Source organism: Bos grunniens, chromosome 10 (assembly GCF_055505025.1).
Source record: "Bos grunniens cultivar Pamir isolate PY7600 chromosome 10, Bosgru_T2T1.0, whole genome shotgun sequence".
Lineage (NCBI taxonomy): Eukaryota > Metazoa > Chordata > Mammalia > Artiodactyla > Bovidae > Bos > Bos grunniens.
In genome coordinates, this window is record NC_141174.1 from 46,755,219 (window position 1) to 46,782,471 (window position 27,253).

General features: G+C 35.4%; 1 protein-coding gene across 1 annotated transcript in view; it reads right to left on the minus strand.

The window, feature by feature from the left end:
- Positions 1 to 27,253, minus strand: part of WDR72 (WD repeat domain 72) — a 225,558-nt gene that overhangs the window by 114,794 nt on the left and 83,511 nt on the right. Inside the window, exon 14 of the mRNA XM_086321014.1 lies at positions 22,120 to 22,322. Coding sequence (XP_086177140.1) covers positions 22,120 to 22,322 — 203 coding nt within the window. The remainder of the gene's footprint in view (positions 1 to 22,119; positions 22,323 to 27,253) is intronic.

Genomic DNA, 27,253 nt, shown 5'->3' on the forward strand with positions numbered 1-27,253 from the left:
TGCCAGGAAAAAAAGCTGAATAATAGTAGGGATGGTAGATTATTGAAAATTAAATTAGCATTATTATTGCTTTTTTATTTAAAAATAATTTGATCCATAGATTTTTTAATATTGGATAAATTAGAATGATTTTCCTAAGTCAACTTATGTGAATAATCACCTCTCTTTTAAATGATCCCTGTCATTTAAATTTGATCTATACATTAATTTCAAGTACACAAAATAATAGTGAACCCAGTAATGATTGCATATTAACATATAGTCCCAAAGAGTTTTCCCCATGAAGGTTTTCTGAAAGAGAAAACTAAAATAGTATTTATTGGAAACTTTAAAAAATCTAATCAGGGTAGATGTGTATATACTGATACAGAAGAATGTCCACCAAATATTTTTGACTTAACAAAAACAACTTGTGGAATGAGAATCTAGAAAATTATCTCATTTCTGTGTGACAAAGAAATTTATACACATTCATACAAGCTTACATGTCTTTATTTTAAGTCTAGAAAGAAATACATGAAAAGTATCATTATAATAGATGCTAACACAGGGCTGTGGTTTGAAGAATGAGAGAAGTTTCTTTACTATTCATAAATGTCAGGGTCCTCTCTGTACTGTCAAGCACTCATTTCCTAAAATTCACCCTGGATCCATTAGTGATACGTGAAAACCAATACTGCTACATTGTATTTTGAAAAGCCTTAAATTACAACTTACACCATACCTGAAAAGTCAAGTTACTGTATATATTACTGACATGATATCCAGGAAAAGAAAATGCTTTTACATTTTCCCCCTCAAATACATCAAGGCATGCCATCTCCTTTAACTGATTTAATACACATAACCACATAAAAATTTCATGGAAAGCACAACTTAAATGCTATTTTACCTATCTACATTCTTGTCTCTGAAGGCTGCTTACTATTGAAAGTCAGCTTATTCTGGGAACTGTGCTACCTTTCTTAAACTATAGGTTTCCATTAGTCGATGGGGAGTCCCACATTGGTTCACTCTTTCCTAAGACACCAGTCATTTTCCTAACAAGACACACATGCCTGATGAGTGAGCTCCTCTTCTGCCTGCCACCTTGCCCTTTGGATGTTTCTAAGAAAATACAGTTAGAGAAAAAAGTGAAAGAATAGCTAATAAATGTAACAGTAAATTAGCATTTATTCAGTGCTCAAACACTTTCACATCATTTTCACTTTAGAATTATTCAGTCTAAAAAATAGACTAAGAGCCAAGGCAGATATTTATTGACTTACAGATTCTTTGGTTTATGCATATTTATGACATGGGGTATAATGAGTTGCCTGGTCTCTATACCAGAAACAGATTAATTAACCAATTAATTAATTGTAATAATAACTCAAATTTATTGAGTAGAAGGCTTTTACTCTGCAAGTCAAACAATCCCTTGCAGTGCAGAAATGCGTTACTAGGAACATTTTTTCTCTTTCTGAAATGCCTTTCTCTATTTGTCCTTGAAAGCATAATAAACTCCATAGATGTTTTGAAGCACAAAGTGCTGTGGTTTCTAAAATAGATGGGAGCTGGCTTGGGACGTGCTTCCAACCAAACTGCCTTTGCAGTAATCAAATATAGGGCTGAAAACCTGGTCAAAATGAAAGCACTGGTGGAGTAGAGGCTGTATCTGCTCTGGAGCTTTCTAGCTCCTCACATATCTAGTTTTGGTCTAGAATAATCCTTGATAATGTTTATAAAATTAAAAGCTGAAACATGTGTCCGTGTGCAGAAAAAGAAAAATTTACCCTTTTCAACAATTTACCAATTTCCATAACTGAACCTAAAATGTTTAGATTTTAATTAAAAAAAAAAACATTTCCACAGACAATTATAATAACATGTCATTTAATTTTATCTATAAAACCAAATGTATGAAGGACTACTTTATCCATTAAAACCACACCCAGTAACAGGCTTTTAATATTAATACACTACCCAGATCCTTAGTTATAAAAATAAAATCAGGTTTGTGTTTTGTGTTTAATTGTAAATGCTAATACTGCTTTCTGTATAATTATTTCAGGAATGAATTTCTATTATGATTTGAGGAAAATGGGGTATCTGTCAGTTACAAAATGAAGCATACCTTGAAGAAACTCCAGTATTTGAGGAAGGTAAGAGAATCCATATGCTTACTGATTTTTACTCAGTCTATAAAGTTTGTGCTATTTTAAAGCAAACACAGGCAAAAATTTAAAAACATGCAATCTGCATCTCCCCTATACAATTAGAAATATGAAGGAAAACTAATTTTACCATCTTTGTGCTTGCAATAAGCAAAATCTGTTCTTTAATCTATCCTTTTTCAGTGCTCTAATGTTGATCTTAAGATATTTTTCCGGATAAAAACCCTGATGTTGAAAAGAGCTCATTTATACTTCTCCATGGGAATTTTTCCTTCATTGACAGAAACCAATAACTATTTTTAAAAGGATTTTTTTATTGATTGACTAAATGAAAAAGATCTACAAAGACTTTGCTCATATTGTACCAAATACATTTCAACATTTTTAACAAATGACTTAATTTCATAGAAAACTACAAACAGGTAGGGATATACTAGTTACAAAAAATATATATCTTACAAAGATAGGAAAACCATTGGTGGAACAATAGGAATGAACAAATAGCACAATAACGCATAAATCAAACAATGTGTAAACGAAAGTGCCAGCCATTCATTTTCAGATCCATTGAGCTCTAGGTTGCTGGAGACAGTTAGTAGTAAAAACAGTCTCCCTCCAAAGGGTCGGTAGAGAGCAGCATGATTGGCAGCACAAATAGAAAACAAAGGAGAAAGCTTCAATCTGCAGCTGAGGCACAGTAAGAACATGGGGAGCTGAGTTTACAATAGAGATGACATTACCAAGCTAATGGCACGGGCAATCATGGGGCCACCACACATCCTGGGTATCAGCAGGGCATCCATTTTCAGCTAAGTGTTAGAGTACCTTTTTGCTTTCTCTCACCACTGCAGGGGTAAAACAACCTGGTGCAGGAAACCCACTGACTGGTAATAAATTACTATATTGGATACTTTTTGTTTTCTTTCAGCAATGACTTTACTGTGTATTCTTGCTATCATTACCAATTAAAGAAGAGCCTACTTTAGCAAACTGTATCTAACGGTATATCAGTCCCGATGCTCCAATTGCTTTGGCAAGTATCACAGGGTCAAGAGGCTCCTTTGACCTTTATCATCTAAGTCTTTCTGACCACTCACTATTTGAAGCAATCTGAGCTGAACAGATGGACACTTTCTGTGACACTATAAAGCTCAGAATATAAAGATAAATGAAATTGTGTTTCAGGCTTCAGACTGGTTTATGAGTGTAAAATATTGTTAGTATATCCAACAAAATCTCCAGTTTTAAAGAACATACTCTAACTCTGGCTAATTGACATGCTTGCTTCTTTTTTAATTGTAGGTTTTGTTTTTTAGCGTGAGGAATAGAATTTTGTAAAGCATGGCTGAGGCTTACTTGGTTACATGATTACTATAACAGACCATTTAAAAATGCAGGGTTTACTTTTCATTACTGTTCAATAATAATATTGCTTTTTTTAAAAAAATTAATGATGCAAAAGAAAGTTATAACATATACTAAAAAATAAGATTTTAAGTGTTGAATAAAGTAAAAGTAAAGATTTTAATTGCTCTTAGACTTAAATTTTCTCTTAAACTATATTATTCACCTACTAGCAGAGTATAATATTTTTACATAGTTTTACATATCTGGATTTAAAAGGAAAATGATTAAGCATCAGTTTTATATTTTATTAACTTGTTTATGTTAGTATATCATCATGGTTATTTGAATATTTTGAAAATTTTAACCTAAAGAAGATGTATTTTTTATTCCCGTGAACTAAAGGCTAGTCTCCTTTAAGTAAAGTGACCATATAATTTATTGTTCAAACCAGGCAACTTTTGAGAGTGAAATAGTGCACTGTTAATTATTACATTGGAACAATAGGCATATACCAGGATTGTCAGAGTGATCCTGGCTGTAAAGTCACCTGGTCTCTAAGGAATATGACAACAAGTATGCTTTTTATTTTTTTTTAATCTATATTTCTTATTACTTTTGAAATATGACTGTTGTTCTACAAATCACAATTATAACTGTCTATTTTTTAAATGACTTTAAAAAAGATACCTTTTTTTTAAACCTGCAGGTTCAATTTATTTAGTTCTGATTCTTGAAAAGTTCTGATTTGTAGTAAACAAAGAAAAACTAACCGAAGTCTCAATTGTAAGAATACTACTCAATTTTTCAAAACTTTTTATTTCTATATTTTGTTCTTATAAGATTTATGCTACTAGAATCTTATATGGTGTATCCAAAATAGTCTCTCAGCAATCCACTTAATTTCTGTAAGGCAAACAGATTTGCTTGTGGGCAAGAGCAAAACAAGAGACATAACTGAGTTAGAGTTAAATAAACCACACACCACTTTTGGAGAATTAAGTAGTTTAGTGAGAGGAGAGATAGAGAAAAGGAAAGAAGAAAGTAAACAAAATTACCAACGGGTTAGAAGGAATATTCCAGGGCATCTAGGACTGGGAATTGGCTAACATACTAGAAACAAAGTTTAGGGGCAAATGCATCCTTCTCCCACTCCAGTACTTTTGCCTGGAAAATCCCATGGATGGAGGATCCTGGTGGGCTGCGGTCCATGGGGTCGCTGAGAGTTGGACACGACTGAGTGACTTCACTTTCACTTTTCACTTTCATGCATTGGAGAAGGAAATGGCAACCCACTCCAGTGTTCTTGCCTAGAGAATCCCAGGGAGGGACGGGGAAGCATGGTGGGCTGCCGTCTATGGGGTCGCACAGAGTCAGACACAACTGAAGCGACTTAACAGCAGCAGCAGTAGCAACAAAAAAGAACCACAACCAGAGATGTGTCTCAGTTTCTAAAAAGGGACAAAATCAATAGCAGCTTTAAAGATTTAGGGTTTTATAAATAATTCTGAGAACAAATGTACAATACAATCTTCTTTCTAGGCAATGAAATACCCATGTGACAGAAATCAACTAGGGGCAAAAGCTCCGAGAGAGTTAAGGAAAAAATGGCAAGTTGAAGGGTGGACAAATAGGAATTGTGGAAAATAATTCACATAACCAAATGCTGTGGACTGAAAGTGTGTCAGGACCCCACCCCCAACCCCAACCCATAGGTTGAAATTGTAATCTCCATATGATGGTATTTGGAGATGAGGACTTTGGGACTTTGGAGATGTAAATGAGGACTATGGGACACGATGAGGTTTGGGAGATGATGAGGTTATGAGATTATAAGAAGAGTTCAAAGATCTAGCTTGCTTTCTTTCCACCATGCTGCTACTGCTGTTGCTAAGTTGCTTCAGTCATGTCCGACTCTGTGCGACCCCAGAGACCGCAGCCCACCAGGCTCCCCCGTCCCTGGGATTCTCCAGGCAAGAACACTGGAGTGGGTTGCCATTTCCTTCTCCATTGCATGAAAGTGAAAAGTGAAAGTGAAGTTGCTCAGTCATGTCCGACTCCTAGTGACCCCATGGACTGCAGCCTACCAGGCTCCTCCATCCATGGGATTTTCCAGGCAAGAGTACTGGAGTGGGGTGCCATTGCCATCTCTGCCATATGAGAGTTCAATGAAAAGACAGCCATATGCAACCAGGAAGAGGGCCTTTACCAGTCCAGTTTGGGAGTACCTTAATCTCACCAGCCTCTAAAACAATGAGAAATAAATTTCTGTTGTTTACAAGCCACAGCATCTATGATATTTTTCTAGAAGAGCCCAAGCTAAGTATATACATTTTTAAATTTAGGAATAATTAAGAGATTTTGCTGATAAACTTATCTGAGTTTCTACTGAAGCCAAAATATTCCTCTTAAATGTAGGGTTTCATAAATATTAGAGAATCTATAGAAAAGAGTATCTTATCTTGGTACAAGGCAATGGTAAAGATGCCATCAGAATGCGAATAAATTTGGCTAGATCTCAGGAAAAGAAATGTTTCACTATTGTAAAAATCATAATAATGCAGAATATGAAATGTTAACTCAGACCCCAAATTCTGAATTACAGATGAAACTAAAGATATTGATATACATTTTGAGATTTTTTTTAATGAGTAAGAAAAACATGAGACATTTGAAAACCATCCTTACCTTTATAAAAGCAGAATTTACTATATTGCTTTTGCTTTTCATATGTAGTCTACTCAACATCCTATAAACAATTCAATGAAACTAATAGAAGAAAAGTAGTAACATCAAACTCAAAGTAATTTCATTTAAAAGCTATTTTATACATAGCACAGAAGATAAAGTCTCATACGCTCTCTTTGAATAGTAACTGTTTCCTTCAATCTTTAAATCTCTTTCTATATATAATTATCAACTAAGATAACAAGCATATGTTGCTAAATTACTCTTCAGTCATACCCCTAAGAGATGAAAACTAACTAAAGAGATAGGCTGTAGATATACTAATTTGACTTACTCCAAACACTTTTGGTTCCCACCTATGACTTTTAAATCAGTGGTATCATACTGATGCTTTCCAAACATCATATTAATAAGCTTATAATTGCCCAAAAGGTCAGAAAGGATCAGCTGAAAATAACTTAGAATGGGTTTACCACTAAATAGATAAAAGGGGGAAAAAATGTTCTTTTCTCTGGAATGATTCTTATATATATTTATATAAAGAATAATCAGCCAAACAAGTATTTTGGATATATGTCTCTGTATGGCCACCAAATATTTAAGTCAATTCATTTTAAGGCATACCTATTAAATTGAAACCAATACGTAGAGAATACCCTCACATAGTGTAAAATGTAAAGTTAATGAAATGCCTAAGCAAGGACATGCATTATTTCAATTAACTACACACAATAAATTACCATATAGCTGATAATTGACAAATCAAGTTTGGAGACTACCTTCAAGAAGTAAGAAGTTGGAGAAATAAGACAAAAATGTCCAAAAAGCCAAAATAGACTTCACAAATCAGAGCTCCAAAATTGAGTGCAAACAGTTATAAATTTTAGTGAAGAGAAGAGATTACAAGATTATCTGTTAATGATGACCAAAAACAATACTTTCCAGTGGAAAGCTTCCACTTCTTGTGGCTTATTACACTCGATTATAATAGAATAAGCGACTGAACTGAACTGAACTGAACTGAGTAATAGAATCTAATCACAGTATTCCCTACTGCTGCTGCTGCTAATTCGCTTCAGTCGTGTCCGACTCTGTGCGACCCCATAGACGGCAGCCCACCAGGCTCCGCCATCCCTGGGATTCTCCAGGCAAGAACACTGGAGTGGGTTGCCGTTTCCTTTTCCAATGCGTGAAAGTGAAGTCGCTCAGTCGTGTCTGACTCCTCGCAACCCCATGGACTGCAGCCTACCAGCTCCTCCGTCCATGGGATTTTCCAGGCAAGAGTACTGGAGTGGGGTGCCATTGCCTTCTCCATTCCCTACTGCAGAGGTTAGAAAACAATGGCCAGAAGACCAAATATTGCCATTTTTATGAATAAAATATCACTAAACCATACAAATGCCCACTTTTTTATGTATTGCCAGTGGACGTTTTGGTATTACAAAGACAAAGTTGAGTAGTTGTAATAGAGACTATATGGCTCATAAAGCTAAAAATACTTATATCTGAACCTTGACAGAAATGTCTGACAATTCCTGGCCTATTCTAAATGAACAAGAATTTTAAGTGTATACAAAATTTTTTTTAGACAAAACCACAATGTAAAGATAAAACAGGCAATTTAAGGTGTTCAGTTCAGTTCAGTTCAGTCTCTCAGTCATGCCTCTGACTCTTTGCGACCCCATGAATCACAGCACGCCAGGCCTCCCTGTCCATCACCAACTCCCGGAGTTCTCTCAAATCATGTCCATCAAGTTGGGGACGCCGTCCAGCCATCTCATCCTCTGTCATCCCCTTCTCCTCCTGCCTCCAATCCCTCCCAGCATCAGGGTCTTTCCAAATTTAAGGTGTTAAGTCTCTTTGATTCAGGTTAAGTTATATTCTAAGAAAGGACCCTTTATTAAGATTGCATTGGATGTTCTTATGCCACCTCTGTGATTTTCCACTACAAATATAAGTTGCTCTCAGAAGTCCAGTGTCAGGTACAAAGCCTTCTTATTTCCCCAAAAGGCTATAAGACACTCAACTTCTACTGTTCCCCTATATACTCAGTCTCCAAGTATATCAACTTCCCATCATTCCCCTACTCACCATTCATCTTTGTATTCTGAGCCTTTGGACTTACTGTTTCCCCCAGTAAAATCTGACTCATGCATCAAGATTTAGAACCAGCATGACTTTCTATGTTCGTTCTGTGAACAGTATGGGTCTCACCATTATAGGGTTCTAGTAGTACTTTGGGATGTAGGTCTATTAAAGCATGTGTATTGCATCACAGCTTTTATTAATTTGATGTTAAAAAACTCAGCACCGACTAACAGTTTTCTTGTAGCAGCTATGCAGTAGCATCTTCTTTCTGACACTCCCTTTCCTCTAATCCATTTATCCACACAGCAACCAAAGTGATCTTTTCAAAACATAAATCCGACTACATCATTCCTTTGAAGATAAACCATGAAACCGCTCCCCCCCCCCCCCCCGCCCCTGCCACTTATTAAAGTAGAACTCAAACTCTGCACTTGGGATTACCACATCCAGCAGAAACTCAAACTCTGTACTTTGGATTAGAGCATCCAACAGCGTCTGCCCCTACCTTACTCTCTAACACTAACTTCTAATTCTCTGATCCACCTCTCCAGTCACACTTGTTTTCTTGACTTCATTTCCGACATCAAGCTCATTCCTAATTAGATCTTTTGCAATAGCTGTTTGCTTTGCCTAGAAAACTGTCCCCTCTGCTAGCCACATGGCTGGCCCCATCTTGCCATTCAGACAATATAAATGCAATATAAATGCTACTTCCTCCTGTGACCTTCCCTAATCACTCAGCCTGGAATAAATCCCCAAGCACTGTCCATCACACTGTCTGATGTTAATTCTCCACAAAGCCTTCATCACTATCTAACATCCTTGTTCTTCTTTTAAAAATTATAGTCTAACTCCTACTAGAAATATGTCTAGTATTTCAACAAAGTTGAAATCTCTAGTATCAAGAAGAATGTCTGACAAGGAGAAGGAGTGGACTCTGAAGAGCCATGGGGGAAATTCTGAGTGTGATGGAAGGGGTCTATATTGTGACTGTGATGACAGATAAATTTGTCCAAACCCACAGAACTATAAAATTAAAAAAAATTAAAAAAGAAGAGTGTCTGGCACATAGTAGGTGTTCATTGTATATTTGCTGAATGAACAAAAAGGACTCTGTTCTGCATTTCACACTATAAAACTTACATAACATACAGACATGGCTTTTCTTTCAAGTAGCTTAAGATCTAGTTGGATATTCCCTGGTAGCTCAGCAGTAAAGAATCCACTTGCAGTGCAAGAGCCGCAGGAGACGCAGGTTCAAACCCTAGGTCAGAAAGATCCCCTGGAGGAAAGTATGGCAACCCACTCCAGTGTTCTTTCCCGGAGAACCCCATGGACAGAGGAGCCTGGGGAGCTATAGTCCATTGGTTCACAAAGAATCAGACATGATGAAGTGACTTAGCACACGTGCACAAGATCTAGCTGAGAAGATGAGTTCTATGTATGCTTGTAAAATAGCTAGGCGATCCATAATTAACTTACAAGTGTTTAATTAGCCAATGCATGTTTAATAGCATGCATATATTGTAGTATGGGTAGGATTTAACAAGGTGGAGAGAAGAGCATCTCTGTAAGTGGGATTAGGCAGGGAGAGATACATGCAGAGTGGAATTAGCAGGACAGCCACGTGGAGGGGCACTGGCCTTCCTGCCATTACCAAGACATCTTCTTCCTGGAGGAAGAAAAAATCTTACAAGAAAGAAGAGCAAATTCCATGAGGGTTGGCATCTCCAGGACCTTTAACACAGCATGCTACCCTACATTCCCACAGTAAGGAGTTACTCAAAGCATTTACTGTCATACACATCATGGGTAGAATCAGCCCTCTCTTCACCAACCTGATGAGAGGTTCAGCACATTTCAAATGATCTATGAAAGTAGGAAGTGATATTTGCCACTTGAGGGATGGAGGATTGTGCCAGAGACTTTGCATCTGGGAAATGAAACATAAATCAGGCCTCTTCATATTTATTACACTTACATTTCTAAAAGTTATTACAAATCTGTTGATTAGATTGTTGCTGGCTTCGGGGGTTTTGTATCAAGGGGAGGTCTTAGTAAAGTAATTATTTGAGGGAAGCAGAGGGCTCATGATATACAGTACAATCCTCAGGCTATTTTTGAGTGCTTATTTTAGATAACTTTGTTACAAGAAAAAGGAGTCTGAATTTAAGGCAATAATAGAAACTTTTCTAGTGCAAGAAACCACATTGCCTTTTAATCTTCCTTTTCTGAGTCTATATCAGTTTACCTATCTTACTTATAGTGGACCGTTCCTCCCTAGTATGCTAAATATCCTAAATTTCATCACCAGTTTTAACACATTTTTTCTTATAAAGTATTGAATTGATTTGGACTGGTCTCAATATCAGTATGCCTTTCAAACTTTTGAATTGATTGAAAACTTGTGTCTAAATATTGATGGGGTAGAAGTTGTATTTCAACAACCTCTTTGATATCACTATTTTTTTTTTTTTTAACTAGGTCACTTCCCTCTGTAAGATCAAGTCACAGGTAAAAACCCAATTTGGACTTCAAGCAATCGACTGACAAAGTAAATATGCAGGGTGAAGAAGGGGTGGATCACTGTCCCCTTTGAGATTATACTGTTGGGAAAGTGAGGAAGATAAAAAATGAAATAAAAAGGATGTTGAGACAGAGAATAAGGGGAAGTGGGATGCTACTTATTTTATGAGAAAGTGACATTGAAGCTTAGACTTCAAGGTAAAGAATCAGAAGGAAAATATTCTGGCAGATGATAAGTAGTAGGGGAATATGAGTTACTTTAATGAAACCAAGTAGCTAGAGATTAAATATCTAGGTTATGGTCCTAGATCTATAGTTGATGTTTTTCAATATCTTTTTCTTTACAATTTTGGGTTTTATTCCAAGGATGATTGCAAGTCAGATGAATAATAATGGAAGGTCCACTTCTGAGGCCATTTTCTTCCCATCTAAGGTCATGCTGGTGGAATGACCAAAGATCAGTTCATAAACTGTATTGTGTATCTGACAGATTGGGAAATCATTCAGCTGAAGAATACGTGCAATCTCCAGCCCAAGATAAGTATCAAAGTCAAATTTAAAACTTAGAAAGTATATTAAGAGTAGATATTGTCTCCAATTTAGGAGCTAGGAACACGTGTATACCTGTGGCAGATTCATTTCGATATTTGGCAAAACCAATACAATATTGTAAAGTTTAAAAATAAAATAAAAAAAAAAAAAAAACAATATGGGAATTTTTCACTTTTCTCACTGAAAGAACAAACAGACCCAAAAAAGTCAACAAGAATATAAATCTGTATTTTAAACAAAATTTTGATTAACTGAATATATTGAGTCTTATACCCAAAGACTACCCATTACAAAATCTTTTCAAGAAACTTAAGAAGAAAACTGACATTTGCTAAGAAAAGAGCAAATATCAGTAAGTTTCCAAGAATGAAATCAAAATCGTATGTTCTCTGACTGTAATGGAATTAAGTTCAACATCAATACAACATAGCTAGAAAGTTGCCAATAGTTTAGAATTTAAAATACACATCTACATACTCACAAATAAAAAAATTGTATATGAAAAGTGGGAAATTTTTAAATTGAATCAAAATATTTTTAACTTGAATCAAAATATTTTTATATTGAACAAAAAAGGTATTTTTTCTGTTCTGGTTTCTTTTCCTAGACTTTTGTTGCTGTGTCCCCTTTGCCAGCATTAGGATCTTCATTTCCTTAATTATGTGTTCTTGTTACTGAGTTTGGATTTTACTTCATTAAACACAACTATTTAATAAACAAACAAAAAAAAGAATAGTAATAATTAGCAATTTTAATTTTATAAACATCCTGAAATTTTAAAGGAGATATTTTCCAGTGTTGATTGCTCATCCAGGTGTCCAGCATGTGAAACTCCCTGAAGGAACAGACAGGGTGAAGAGGTCCAAAAGAGAAACAAGAGTTTGATTCAAATTTCAGAAATGATTAGTACCAGTACAGCTAATCAGGACAGCTAGCAACTTAATCAGATGTGGAATGTTCTAGAACTAGAAGAAGAGAGAAGTGATTCAGCAGTCACTCTGAGTTAGAATGATTCCATCTATAGGTAAAATTGTAAGATTGCCCTCAATATTCTTAGACCATACTGAAGCATATCTTCTTCCATTTACTCAACCAAATGGTAATCGAGGTACTGCCATGAAGGAACTGTGCTGATATAACTAAGGTTCCAAATCAGCTGACCTTAAGATAAGAAAATTATCTTAGTTATCGTGAGTTAATCACATTGAGTTTTTGAAAGCAGAGACTTTTTTATAGATGGTGGCTGAGGGTGAAATCAGAGACTTAAGAGTACTAAATGAATTCCATTCATAAAAAGTTTTCCATTGCTGTCCTGAAGATGAAAAGGACTATATGGCAAGGAATGTGTGCCCCCTCCCAGGTTGACAGCCAACAAGAAAACAGGGACCCCGGTCCTATAACCACAAAGAACTAATTTCTGACAATAACCTGAATAAGCTTGCAAGAGGACCTCAGCCTCAGATGATGTAGTAATTGCAGCCCACATCTGAATTTTAGTCATGTAAGACCCTGAACAAAGAAGCCAATGTCACACAGATTTCTGGCATAAAAATGTAACACTGTAAAGCAATTATATTCCAATAAACAAAACTAAGATCATGGCATCGGGTCCCATCACTTCATGGGAAATAGATGGGGAAACAGTGGAAACAGTGGCTGACTTTATGTTTCTGGGCTCCAAAATCACTGCCAATGGTGATTGAAGCCATGAAATTAAAAAAGATGCTTACTCCTTGGAAGGAAAGTTATGACCAACCTAGACAGCATATTAAAAAGCAGAGACATTACTTTGTCAACAAAGGTCCGTCTAGTCAAGGCTATGGTTTTTCCAGTGGTCATGTATGGATGTGAGAGTTGGACTATAAAGAAAGCTGAGCACCAAAGAATTGATGCTTTTGAACTGTGGTGTTGGAGAAGACTCTTGAGAGTCCCTTAGACTACAGGGAGATCCAACCAGTCCATTCTAAAGGAGATCAATCCTGGATGTTCATTGGAAGGAATGACGTTGAAGCTGAAACTCCAATACTTTGGCCACCTGATGCGAAGAGCTGACTCATTTAAAAAGACCGTGATGCTGGGAAAGATTGAGGGCAGGAGGAGAAGGGGACAACAGAGGATGAGATGGTTGGATGGCATCACCGACTCAATGGACATGGGTTTGGGTGGACTCTGGGAGTTGGTGATGGACAGGGAGGCCTGACGTGCTGCGACTCATGGGATCGCAGAGAGTCGGACATGACTGAGTGACTGAACTGAACTGAAACAATTGTTATAAAAAATAAAAACTATCATGTCCCAGATATTATGTGAAAACAAAAAAAATAATAATAAAATTTTAGTTTTATTTGGATGTGCATGAAGTTAAACATGTGTATAAGAAAGGCCTTGTTACCAAGCAGCCTCTTATGACCCTTTAAAAAATATCTGGTAAGGATAATCGTACATGGACTGAAAGCTTAGGCAGGAAATTTCGACTTATGATAAAACAACTATTTCCAGAGTATTATGAACTTCATAATATGTAAAAAATTACAAATAACATAATTTATGTCATTATTTGTATTTATTGCCATGAATACCATATGAAGATACAGAGAACTAGTTGTACGTTCAGGATGTCACTATCAAAACCCAGTTCAGAAAAATGGATGAGAATATTAGCTGGATATATTTTTTAATAATTTCACGCTTTAAGGTCAAATGAATAAAGCTAGTCTTAATACATTTTTTTTTAGCAACTTAGGGGAAATATTCTGTGAGAATAGATGCTTTTATTTTATGAAAATTTTATGAAAATTGCTTCATGTTACATTTTTGCATTTGTTGCTCTCTTAAGGGCCAGTTTCGATATAAGTCATTGGTACAGAAGTAGTGCCCCTGTTGGGATTCCTTTAAATGGGTCCAGTTGGTACTCTCAGTCAGTAAGTGATATGATCACAACTTTCAAAAAGAAAATTTTTATTATCTTTGTTTTCTTTCTTGTTATAAGCCATTAACCCTTTTAGTTAACTCAAAATCTGAATTTCTACAAACTTCATTTTTTTACCCTTCAAGGTATCATCAAAAATGGGATATAAACAAAGAATATTCCTGATGTCAGACAGTGACTTGGTTACCAAGCTTCTGTAAAGGGGTAACATTTACTATCACATTCTAACCAGCAAATATGCTCAATAACAGAACATCCAAATCCATTAAAGTGACTTTTCATCCCAGGAGATTCAGGCCTCTTGCAGTAAGTTGACTAGGTCTATCTTTAGATCCTACAAGAAGCTGGCCTTAACAACTTTGGAAAGCCACAGGGTTTTGTTTTTCAATTGCAACTGAAGAAAGAAAAGTAGGAAAGAACAGAAGAAATGAGAGAGAAACAAAAGGTCTCTAAATGGTTATGGGTGTGTAATATGGTGTGTATATTATTACATAATTCATACTTCCTAAAATATGTCCATAAAACTACTGATGGTAATGGAGACAAATTTAAAGACATGCTTTACTAAATTATGCTACTCTGTCCCTAGATTAATCCAAATGCAAAATAAAAATGCCTGCTATGTTTAACTTTTATTCAAGTTTCTAAGCTAGAATCCTCACCCACAAGTTAAATGATGACTAAAATTGGAATATTTAATTCAAGAAGAAAGTTATAATCCTAGATTTCCATGTTTCTAACAGGGTTGATTAATATTATGAGGTGTGGGAAAAGCTACTGAGGTATATCTAGGTTAAATCTAGTACTAAAGAATAACATAAACATTTATTTAGTGAAAAGGTTTACTTTAGAATTAACAGAAGAGATAACAATTTGTAAAATCAAAGCAGAACCAACCCTTCCTCTGGAAGAAATGAGAACTGCCTATCAGCAATTACAAAAACAGTAACATTGACCTTGAATCAGCGTTAAAGGTCTTAGTACACAATTATATTATCAGCTTTATGAATTTTCAGTTGCTATCTCAGTCGCAAATTGAATAAATGCAGAGCTGGTTAGTAATAGGAAGACAACTATTTTAACAGCTTTCACTGAAAGAGGCAATTGAAAAAGTATTCATTATACCAGCTTTTTTCATGTTAAAAATGATAGCTTTTTCAAATCCTGCTTAGCACACCTTAGATGAAAACTTAATGACATCTCAAGTAAACAATAAAAGTTCAAAATCAAATTCAGTCAAAACTAGTAATTATCTAAATAAATTATATTTTCAATTTAAGTAAACTATATCTGCATCAGTCAGCTGAAGGGTTTTTATACCAGGACATTTTTAAAACTAAATATCAGGATTCAAAGTAAACTCTTGAAATTTATTCTCATCTTGAGTATATAATTTCACTTCCTCTTCTGTATCTTAAATATAACAGCTAGCAACAGCAGAAAAACCGAATGAAAAAAGTCCTTGTGTGTGGTTACTGTAATTAACAGATTCAATATCTATTACTGCCAGTCAGGTATCATAGCAACCCTGTATTGCTGAAAACCGCTAGAAAAATCTTCAAAACCAGCAAGACTCTGCTTTAGGGAAATCTTCAACAACACAGGGGACATTACTGCTGTCAACATCTGTGGGTGTTGCTATGGGCACAGCCACAAAGAACCCTGCCATCTATACAAAAAGGTACACACACAGAGAAGATGGGAGGATACCAAAGATAAATTGATAAGAAAATAAAAAAGAAGAAATAATTGCACTGGCAATATACAATAGGCACACAATTTTGAGCCCATGTTTTACACTAATTCTTTTCTACTGTAGCTGGAGAATCCAAATTCAACTTAACTGTAATTGTGACTAAACATGAACCAGAGGGTGGAAATAATATCCTAAAACTCTGTACTTGTAACCATTTATCACACCTTAATTTGAAACTCAAAGAGAATTGCATTTAAAATAATATTTAAACTTCCACTTATAAACCCTTGATAGTCGTTTATAAATCTACAGAAGAGAAAAGAACAGGTTACCATGAACAAGAACCCAATATTGATTTTTCAGCAGTGCAGTAAGGCATCTCCATTCTATTTGGCTGCTGTCAAAGCCACTCTTTAACAGCTGGAGTCAAATTGCACTATTTACAGCAAGAGCCCTTGTCAAGTGGACCATAAGTAGCCTAACAATACACTATTCAAATGGCACTTTGCCACACAAATTGCTGACTTGATGAATAACCTATGTCAATGACTATGGCTAATATAAAAGTTTCATTTTTATGAGAGGTTTTACATTCACACATTAAGTAAGCTTTCTTTGAAGAACTATTAGGCTATATATTTCAGGCCTTTGGACGCTGAAAATAATTAAAATCTGTTTAAATACATCAAGGGAACTTGACAACATTAATATGGATCTGGTGTTAACTACATTTGTCACACAGTCAGAACAGTGCCCTTCTGTTCCTGGCACTCCCCACCGGCACGTGCAGCACAATGCCGGACTCAGACCAGCCGCGCACCGTGAAATAGCAGCATTTTCCTTTTGTGCCTTGATTTACATGGCCAACAAATGTTTAGATACAAGCAAGGCTTTGAAGTCCTGTGAGGAAATCCAGGGTTGCTTCTGCATGCGAGGCAGACAGCTGGACTCATTTTAATAGTGCCGCTCCGACTTTTCATAGAGACTCTGAGACCTCCTGAATTAGTTTTGGAACAAAGCTGTGATATGCTTTTCAGAGTTTTCCTCAACATTGAGGGAACTTTCTATCAAAAGTGCTTAAACTCATGCCACAAAGTGAGAAAGGAGATATCCTTCATAAAACAACTACAAAAAATCACGTTACAGACATTTTTTGACTTGATAGTTAAAATTATTATATAAAATGCTTATGAGAAATGGCTATACTCTGTTAAAGACTTGCATCACCTCACATGTGTTCAAAAAGCAAATGGCCTATATTTCTCCTCTATTGTTTCTCTTTATTCTATCTCACCAGGAATGGTGATATCATTTAGGCATTAAGTTTTAAGTTGGGATTCACTAAACCAAACTCTTCAAAACAAAAATCTTAATTCAATGTTTATAGATAAATTCCTATGTTTTCATGCAGGGCTTATATGTACAGTAATAAAAATCTGTTTCCTTTTAAAATTATATAAAATTGATGCAAAATATTATCTACATTAGAAAAAAATAGCCATATGCTGCTTATTATATTAAAAAGAATATACTAAAAATTACTAATCAAAATGTGAAGATTATCATTCTATACTGAGGATTTATACTTATATAACACACTTATTTTCAAATAAATATTTTTTCTTTTTTATAATAACAATTTTGATAGTATATTATAGATAGTTTAGTGAAAACAGAATTAACCTGCAACATGTAATATTGCCACAATGAATTATTATTTCATATTGATACACATACATTTTCAGGAGAAAATTTCAAATTCCACCATCAAGAAACAACTCCAGTTCCATTTTGATTATGTTTCTGTGTCATAAAATGTAGAAGAACTAATGTTCCATTCTATTAAAATAATAAGTAGTACTGGGATCCAGTTCTCTACTGGGGGCCTACCAGTACACCATCTGTGTTTTACAGGAGGTAGCAAGATAAAGCTCTAATAAGATTTTTCAGCAAATGTCACCAAACAGGCATCACCCTAAAGTCAACTAAAGATTAAAAAAATCCAAACATATTTCTCAAAAGCTTAATTGGAATACTTATAAATGGATGATTTATAACCAATTTTATATATTTAGATAATGATGCATATTTAAATGCATTATTTAAAGAAAATTTTATTTTAAAAAATCTCACTTGGATTAGAAAGTATAATGCACACATTTGTTTTCTACAAAGGGCAGATTTTCAAACACATGAATTCCATTAATGCCATCAGGGAACAGAGTGATACAAGGTCTTTTGAATTATATTTCTCATAGTGGAGAAGAAGCTGGGATAAGTTGCTTCATTAAAAATTTAGATATCTAAGGAGATGGTAGGTATTGCTGTTTTGCCAGTACTCCTCCAAGTACCTCATGATTTCCAAGTCTAGAGAGGGCTGACTAGATCAGAAATTGGCAAATAATGGAGAGTGAGTATCAAATCTGGTCCACTGCCTGTTTTTGTAAATAAAGTTTTATCTAAACACAGCCACATTCATTTGTTTAAGAATTGTGTATGGTGGCTTCTCTGCTGCAAGAACTGAGTTAAATCGTTCAAATAGCAAAAATATGGCCTATAAGGCCTAAAATATTTACCATCTGGTCCTTTACAAACAAGTTTGCTTATTCCTGGTCTAGTTCAACATTTGTCCCTAAATATTTCAACATAAATAAAATGCAAACTACATGTGTAATTTTAAAATGCCTAGTAGCCATATTGAAAAAAATAAAAGGAAACAGGTGAAATTGATTTTAATTAACATATTTTATTTAAGCCTACATATCCAAAATATCATTTTAACAAATGGTGCTAGCCAAATTTCAAATGCTCAATAGCTATATATGGTTAATGACTGCCATAGTAAACCTTGTAACTTTAAGTAAGCAACCAGTTGGAGCTTTTGGGGACCCGTTCTACAGAAAATCAGTTTTTTTTTTTTTTTAAGACATTTCCAGGATATTACAATCAGTCTAAATTGTGGCAGTTCAAAAATCCTGATTATTTTTTCACTCATTTTACAGACAAGAAGTACAGAAAAAAAAAATTTTAAACCAACCAACCAACTAATAGACAAAAAAGGACTTCCCTCATTAAAATCTGATGAGGTAACAGAGTTCTGCCATGTAGAGATGATTTTAGTAAGGTTGTTTATTTTCTACCTTAAAGCTAAATTCCTCCTACTGCAATTTAAACAGTTTCTATCTTATTTTATCCTCAGCTGAATCTGAGAAAAGCAGTTCCCCATCACTAATATGATATTGTATTCCTTTAAATCCTTTAAGACTCTGGCCCTCTCCTACCCGCAAAGATTTTTCTTTATCTAGCTGCACGTAATCGACTCCTCTAGCATGTCAAATTGGACCCATTTTTAAAATGTTTTATTGTATTTGTTGTTCTCTTTAAAACCTTTCCCTAAATCTATATGCACTCTTCAAATGCAAGAAGGAAAAGCGAATACAGAATCCTAATAAATGTCAAATATTACATGTTGTTCTTCCATTTAAACAATTCATGGTACCATTTGAAAATATTTCAGTTGTTTCTCACTGAAGTCTATATCAAAAAATTCTGAAACATAGAGTTACCCTACGTATTTCTAAATTTCAGACTTATTGTCTTTTTCCCCAGCTCTGAAATGAGTGTGATTTAATTCCTATCTTTAAATCTGACTTTTTTTCTTTTGAAAACTAATAAAACATTTTATTATATTAACAAAAAGGAGGATGGGGAATTTATAAGCATTCTTGAAATTTTATGCTTATCAAATTTATCAATAAAAGATTAAGATAGAGACTTCCCTTGTGGCCCTGTGGCTAAGACTCCACACTCTCAAAGTAGGGGAATTCGATCTCTGGTCAGGGAACTAGATCCCATTTGCTGCAACTGAGAGTTCGCATGCTATAACTGAAGATCCTGCATGCCGCAACTAAGACTGATGCAGCGCCCCCCCCCCCCAAATTAAGATAAAACAGTCTTAAAGGCTTAAATCTAAGAGGATGAGATGAAGATATGAAGTACATAATTGGAGAAGCTATAACTTACAAGAAGCACAAATAAAAATAGCTCTATTTAACAGTAAGCTCAATAATAAAAGTATAGCATATAGAACAAAGGAGGTGATAGTCCTGTCTAATTCAATTCTCCAGCTCTGTTGAGAGTAAAAACTGGGGATTATAGTCATCCAGGTAAAGGGTAGCAGCTAGGAAATAAAGTTGGAATCAACCTAAGAGTAGGAAAATAAGACCCTAGGATTTTATTACTTTTTGGAGTCAAAAGACAGAAACAAAATTACATAAAGAAATATATACTGTTATCACCACCTAAAAGGTAGCTCTGAAGTCCTCCAAGAAACTGAATGAAATAGCAATCAGTTTACCTTCTGGGAATTGAATTAGTAAAATAGGCACTTGATAAATGAGATGTACTCCTGCAGATCCTAGGCACCTGGCATGCATGAGTCAAGAGACATATCCAAGTTCCCATCTACTGTTCTGGCATATAATTTCCACTATAAGATACAGATTCTATTGTGAACAAAAAGCAACAAGTCACATTAAGATGGAATACATGGCAGTCTGATGGTCTTACTCACTGGGCTTTGATTACCTCCGTCTTAAAATACGTAATAGAAGTGTGGTTCAATCTCCCACTTAGGAGAGACTAAGACCCTATCACTTTCAATTTCAGTTATGAATGTTAAAAATATTAGTATATTGATATAATTGTCCATATAAAACATGACTCCTTGGGAATTCCTTGGGAGTCTAGTGGTTAAGGCTCTGAGCTTCCACTGCAGGGGGCACAGGCTGGATCTCTGGTCAGGGAAATAAGGTCCCACTTTCTACACAGGGCCACAAAGCAAACAAAAACCCCATGATTTCTTTAAATAAGAACATGAAAAACAGATTTGGAAAATCTGAAAACAATTATACTCAAGAAAAAAGAAATGAAAAAAAAAAAAAAAAGCTGCAGCCAAATCGCTGGTTTTAACACCTGCAGGAGAAAGCATAGAAGTAGGTGGCCTAAATGGAGTGGAGTCTTAAAGAGGGAAATCAAAATTTAGAAAATTTTCAGTGAATGCCAGCCTTGACCAATAGAGAAAGTACCGTGATAGGGTGACAGCAACAATTGCATTAGCTTTTCAGAGCTCAGGGCTCTGACTTGAAGCCCATCAAGGAATCCTCTTAAAATTCCACTTCTCCTTTCTCCCCTACGCTATGTAGCTTTGCTACAGTGAGACTGTGCTGAGCAATGAACTGCAACCATATTTATCATTGTAAATTAAATAACTGTCATTCTAGTTTACGTATTCACTTCTTGGGTGTTTGGTTAGTGTGAGTCAGTTCTCAAAAGATTGACAAACACTGACCTCACTGATAAAATCTAAACCTAGTCTTCAAACCTAAAAAGGTGATGCTCAGATGCTGGTGCCTCCACCCCCACCCCTGCAGCTTTGAGGCACAGTTTAGCAGCCATGTTTGTTAAAGAGGACACATCCTCTCACTACATATATATATATTTTTTTTTTTTCCACTTAGGTATTTGACCTCTTCTTAATTTGCTTATCACAAATAAAAACAAAAAGGCATCAGAAAAATTAGATCATTGTTTGATTTCTTTTGATACACTTAGCATCTCTAGGATCATTAGCATGTCAGAATTCTAAGCCTTATTTATTACACAATGATGGAGTTTGTGTGAAACTCAAACTCCACAAACAATGATGGAGTTGTGGGAAAAAAAAAAGGAACCAGACCACAAAATATAGGTTTCCGCCCCCCTTTCATTAAAAACCATCTAGAATTCAAGAATTCATATAAAATTGGCTCAATATTGATAAGCCAGAACATGTTTTCATCAAAAAAAGAATGCTATCAGATCAAATAAGATCAGTCGCTCAGTCGTGTCCGACTCTTTGTGACCCCATGAGTCGCAGCATGCCAGGCCCCCCTGTCCATCACCTATACTCATTTAAAAATAATAATCACCCAAAAACTTATCCCAATCTACCCAAGACTGCTTGGAAGGCATGTCTAGTAGATACAATCATCTCTGAGTTGTTATCTTTGTGCTGATTTTTAATGTGCTGATGAAAGCACATTACTTCTTACTTGGGGTTGGTAATGTTTACTGTGAGCAGCAGCTTGATTTGAACTTACCTTACATGAAGACTCCACCTGCAGACCAGTGCAAGGTATTGGCCCAAACTGGGACAAGCTGGAGGACCTTTGTTCTACACTTTTGTGCTTATGTGTCTCTGAGGCCACTGGAAGTATAGATTCAGGCTTTGGAAGCTGTGAATCATCACAACAGTTAAGAATAATCTTCGCTCTTTCTCCCGTTTCATGTCTTTCCAAAGTGCCTGAAAAACAAGATTAGAAATAAAAATTTATGCAAAATATTTACCCCCAAAGAATGAAAAGACGAAACCACTCTTAACAGAAAAATCACAATTCTTTCAGTTATCATGCCTTACTATCTCCTTGCAACCAAAGGACAGCCTGGAGCTTCCTCTAAATTATCAAACCATCATTTTATAAAGGCTAAAATTATAGACTTGAGATACTCATATTCCTCTTTGTGCTCTTTCGTCCACTGAAATCAACAGAGCATTCAATAGTCATTAACAGTAAAATCTCCTACTTATTATACAGTATGCAAGTGATCAATACCAAACAACCATGGAATATTTTAGTGCTGTCCCCTAGCGTTCCAACTCACAAACAACAGAGAATTCACAATGCTTTGCTTGGGTTCCCAACCTTAAAATGTTTCTTTTGGTAATACAGCATTTAAGTGAATAGGGGGAATAAGAACGCAGATGGCTGATGCCTTCATCTTCAGCAGTTCAGGCCTCGCTAGGGTTTTCTGGCCAGTGGTGGTATTGCTGATACTGTTGCTGTTATACATTTTGGCTTTTATTTCTTATTCTATTAGGATAGAAAAAAAATTATTTTGCCCTCTTCTCTGCCATTCTTATAGTTTCAGAATTTCAAGGTATTGACAAGTGGAGTTTAAAGTTAAAAGAAACAAGTATAAAGTGAACAAAAGTGTCAGAAAAGAATTCACAGTGTTTTTATAAAATACATTGTCATAACACTCAGTGAAATCTCGATAAATATCAATTAATCATGACCACTGTCTCATATCAGTTATGAGTTCATTTTATTACTCATACTATATTAAATATGTACTCTATATCCTATTAAGTAAACTGGTGAAGGAAAATTAACTTTACATAGACTCTAAACACAAAATTTTAATTATTATTCCTTTCCTACCAATGAAGAAAGACGCAGTCGTACAATAATATTTGGTAAGACAGAAAAAGATCATTCTTATTGATAGTATTAAGAAAAAATAAATTTAAAGTAATTAAAATAAGAAAATAGAAATAATGCTTCTATACCCCTATGTCTTTAGAATACATAGGTGGAGTTGAAGATTATGACTATTCACACCTTACTCATTTCTCTTTCTCTCTTCTGATATCTTTCCTTTTCAGCAATAAACTACCTTGAGTTAGTGCTTTGGATTCTGAATCATTAATAGCTATTATGTTAAAATATTAGGCAGAAATTTAGTCTCTGGTCTTTTAACCATGATATCTTTTCATTACAACATTTCTTCATTAATAAATTAATGTCTTTAACATATAAATCTTACAAATGTTATTTCTCTAAACTTTCCTTTTCCATCAAGATAGATACACCTTCAAGTAAAGCAGGCAGCAACACCAAGAAAATCTTTTCTGTTAAGGATGACAATAAGAAGAGTTTCTCAAACCAAAGATAACAGTTATTACTACAGCTATTATTACTTTCTAAAAATAACTGCATTCCAGAACTTGTAGCTGAAACATCTAAAATGCACTATCTTTGTGGAGGAGTCTCTTTGAATATGATGTCACCATGGATATTTTTTTCTCCTAAGTTTTCTGTGACTACTCAAACTATAATATGGAGTAAAAAAGAATGACTCAAGCCTGCTCCCCCTGGAGTTACGGAGAATCTAATGCTAGTGCAGAGGCAAGGAACAACTGAAAATTAACTTGTTATAATATGTAAAGTAACACATAAGTTCTTTCCACTCCAAACTAAAAACCTTCCACTCTAACAAATATGGAGCAATTAATTTTGTGAGCAGTAGTTCCCACTTGGACTAATTATTAAATATACAAGATGATTAGGAGCTTCCCAGGTGGCGCTAGTGGTAAAGAACCCACCTGCCAAAGCAGGAGATGTAATGTAAGAGACGCAGGTTTGATCCCTGGGTGGGGAAGATCACCTGGAGAAGGGTCTGCCAACCCACTCCAGTATTCCTGCCAGAAGAATCCCACGGACAGAGGAGCATGGCAGGTTACAGTTCATAGGGTCACACAGAGTCGGACATGACTGAAGGGACTTAGCATGCAGGATGATTAGATTATTTTGTTTCAAAGAAGTAGTCAGAAGCACAAATGTGGTCAGGAGAGTGGTTAGAGTGAGTTGATTTCTTCGAAAGTTACCAGAGACAAATTGTCTTTTAATTCTCAAATGGCTGTAAACAATGTATTTGCTTAATTATAATGACATTCTTTAAGGCATATCTACTCTCTCTTTTTCCTTTTTAATTGAAGTACAGTTGGTATATGATATTTTATAAGTTACAGGTGTACAATATAGTGATTCACCATTTTTTCAAGATTATACTCAATTTATAGTTATTATAAAATATTGATATGTTCCCTGGGTTGTACAATATATACTTGTAACTTATTTTATACCTAATAGTTTGTACCTCTTAATCCCCTACACCTATATTGCCTCTTTCTCCTAACCTGTCCCCCGTGGTAACCACTAGTTTGTTCTCTGTATCTGTGAGTTTGCTTCTTTTTTATTATATTTACTAGTTCGTTGTGTTTTTTAGATTCTACCTAAGTGATATCATGCAGTATTTGTTTTTCTCTGTCTGACTTATTTCACCTAGCATAGTACCCTCCAAGTCCATCCATGTTGTTGCAAATGGCAAAATTTCACTCTTTTTTATGGCTGGAGTAGTATTCTATTGTATGTATATGCCACATTTTCTTTATCCTTTCATCTGTTGATGGACATTTAGGTTGCTTCCGTATACCGACAGTTAATAAAGCTGTTATAGACATCGAGGAGCATGTATCTTTTCAAATTAGTGATTTTGTTTTTCTCAGATATATGCCCAGGAGTGGAATTGTTGGGTCATATGGTAGTTCTGTGGAGAAGGCAATGGCACCCCACTCCAGGACTCTTGCCTGGAAAATCCCATGGACAGAGGAGCCTGGTAGGCTGCAGTCCATGGGGTTTCGAAGAGTCGGACATGACTGAGCGACTTCACTTTCACTTTCATGCATTGGAGAAGGAAATGGCTACCCACTCCAGTGTTCTTGCCTGGAGAAACCCATGGACAGAGGAGCCTGGCAGGCTGCAGGCCATGGGGTTGCAAAGAGGCAGACATGACTGAAGTGACTGAGCACTCATGCATGGTAGTTCTCTATTTAGCTTTTTAAGAAACTTCATACCATTTTCTACAGTCACTGCATCAATTTACATTTCCAGCATCAGTTCACAAATGTTCCCTTTTCTCCAGATCCTTGCCAACATTTGTTACTTGTGGTCTTTTTTGATGACAGGCATTCTGACAAGTGTGAGGCTATATCTCACTGTGGTTTTGATTTGCATTTCCCTGATGATTAGCAGTGTTGAAAAATCTTTTCACGTGTATGGCCATCTACATGTCTTTGGGAAAATGTCTACTCTGTTCTTTGACTATTTTTTTAACCTATTTTTTAATGTTGACTTTATGAGCTGTTTATATATGTTGGCTGTTAACCCCTTTTCAGTCATATTATTTGCAAATACTTTCTCCCATTCAGTAAGTTGTCTTTTTGTCTGTTTATGGTCTCCTTTGCTGTAAAAGATGTTAAGTTTAATTAGGTTGCATTTGTTTATTTTTGCTTTTATTTTCCTTGCTTTAGGAGACAGATCCAAAATCAGTATTGCTATGATTTATGTCAGAGTCCTAGGCATAGCATAAGAGGAAAAAAATAGAAATCCTAAGGAAAGAAAGAAATAAACTGTCACTGTTTACAAATGATGAGATCGTATACATAAAAAATTCTAAAGATGCCGCCAGAAAACTACAAGAGCTCATCAATGAATTCAATAAACTTGCAGGATACAAAATTAATATACAGAAATCTGTTGCATTTCTATACAGTAACAATGAACTGCCAGAAAGAGAAATAAAGGAAGCAATCTCATTTATCATCATATCAAAAAGAATAAGATACTTAGGAATAAACCTACCTCAAGAGGTAAAAGATCTATATTTATAAAACTGTAAGACACTGATAAAAAATAATTGAAGATGATCTAAATAGAAACATATACCTTTTTCTTGGATTGAAAGAATATTGTTAAAATGACTATACTCCTCAAGGCAATCTACAGATTCAATGTAATCCCTATCAAAATATGAATGACATTTTTCACAGAACTAGAACAAATAATCTTAAAATTTGCATGGAAATACAGAAGAATCTAAACATAGTCAAAACAATCTTGAGAAAGAAGAATAGAGCAGGAGGAATCATGCCCCCCTAAATTCAGGCTATAGTATAAAACTACAGTAACCAAAACTGTATGTTCCTGGCACAAAAAACAGAAACATAGATCAGTGGAGCATAATAGAGAATCCGAAGTATACCCATGCACGTATAGTCAATTAATCTATGACAAAGGAACGGGAAAAAGAGTCTCTTCAGTAAGCAGTGCTGGGAAAACTGGACAGCTACACATTAAAGAATGAAATTAGAACACTACTTAACACCATACACAAAAATAAACTCAAAATGGATTAAAGACCTTAATATATCAGAACCCATAAACTGCATTCTGAAAATTATAAGCTGATTTTCTAATAAGTTCAGAACAAAAACTTTCATCAAAGTCCTGACAGTGGAAAGACAAGGATTCCCATGTATTCCAGTTACCAATTTGACTCTTCGTTCTAAATTCATACTTTATTGTCTGCTCTGAAAATGGATATGGGTTTTTAAAATATTTTTCCTTTAATAGCTGGTGCAGTGTTAACCTTTGTAGATAAAAGGGTGCTGTAAGGACCTAGTAGAAGAAAGGGTTTTTCTTCTCTGATTGGGGGCAGCCTGGGTGGCTTCTTCCCCAGAACCAGGCTCCTGCAGTGCATGTGAGCCAGTAGATAGCAGCTTCACTTGGCACAGTCTCTGCCTGGTTTTATAACAGAGTGCCTCCAGCGAGG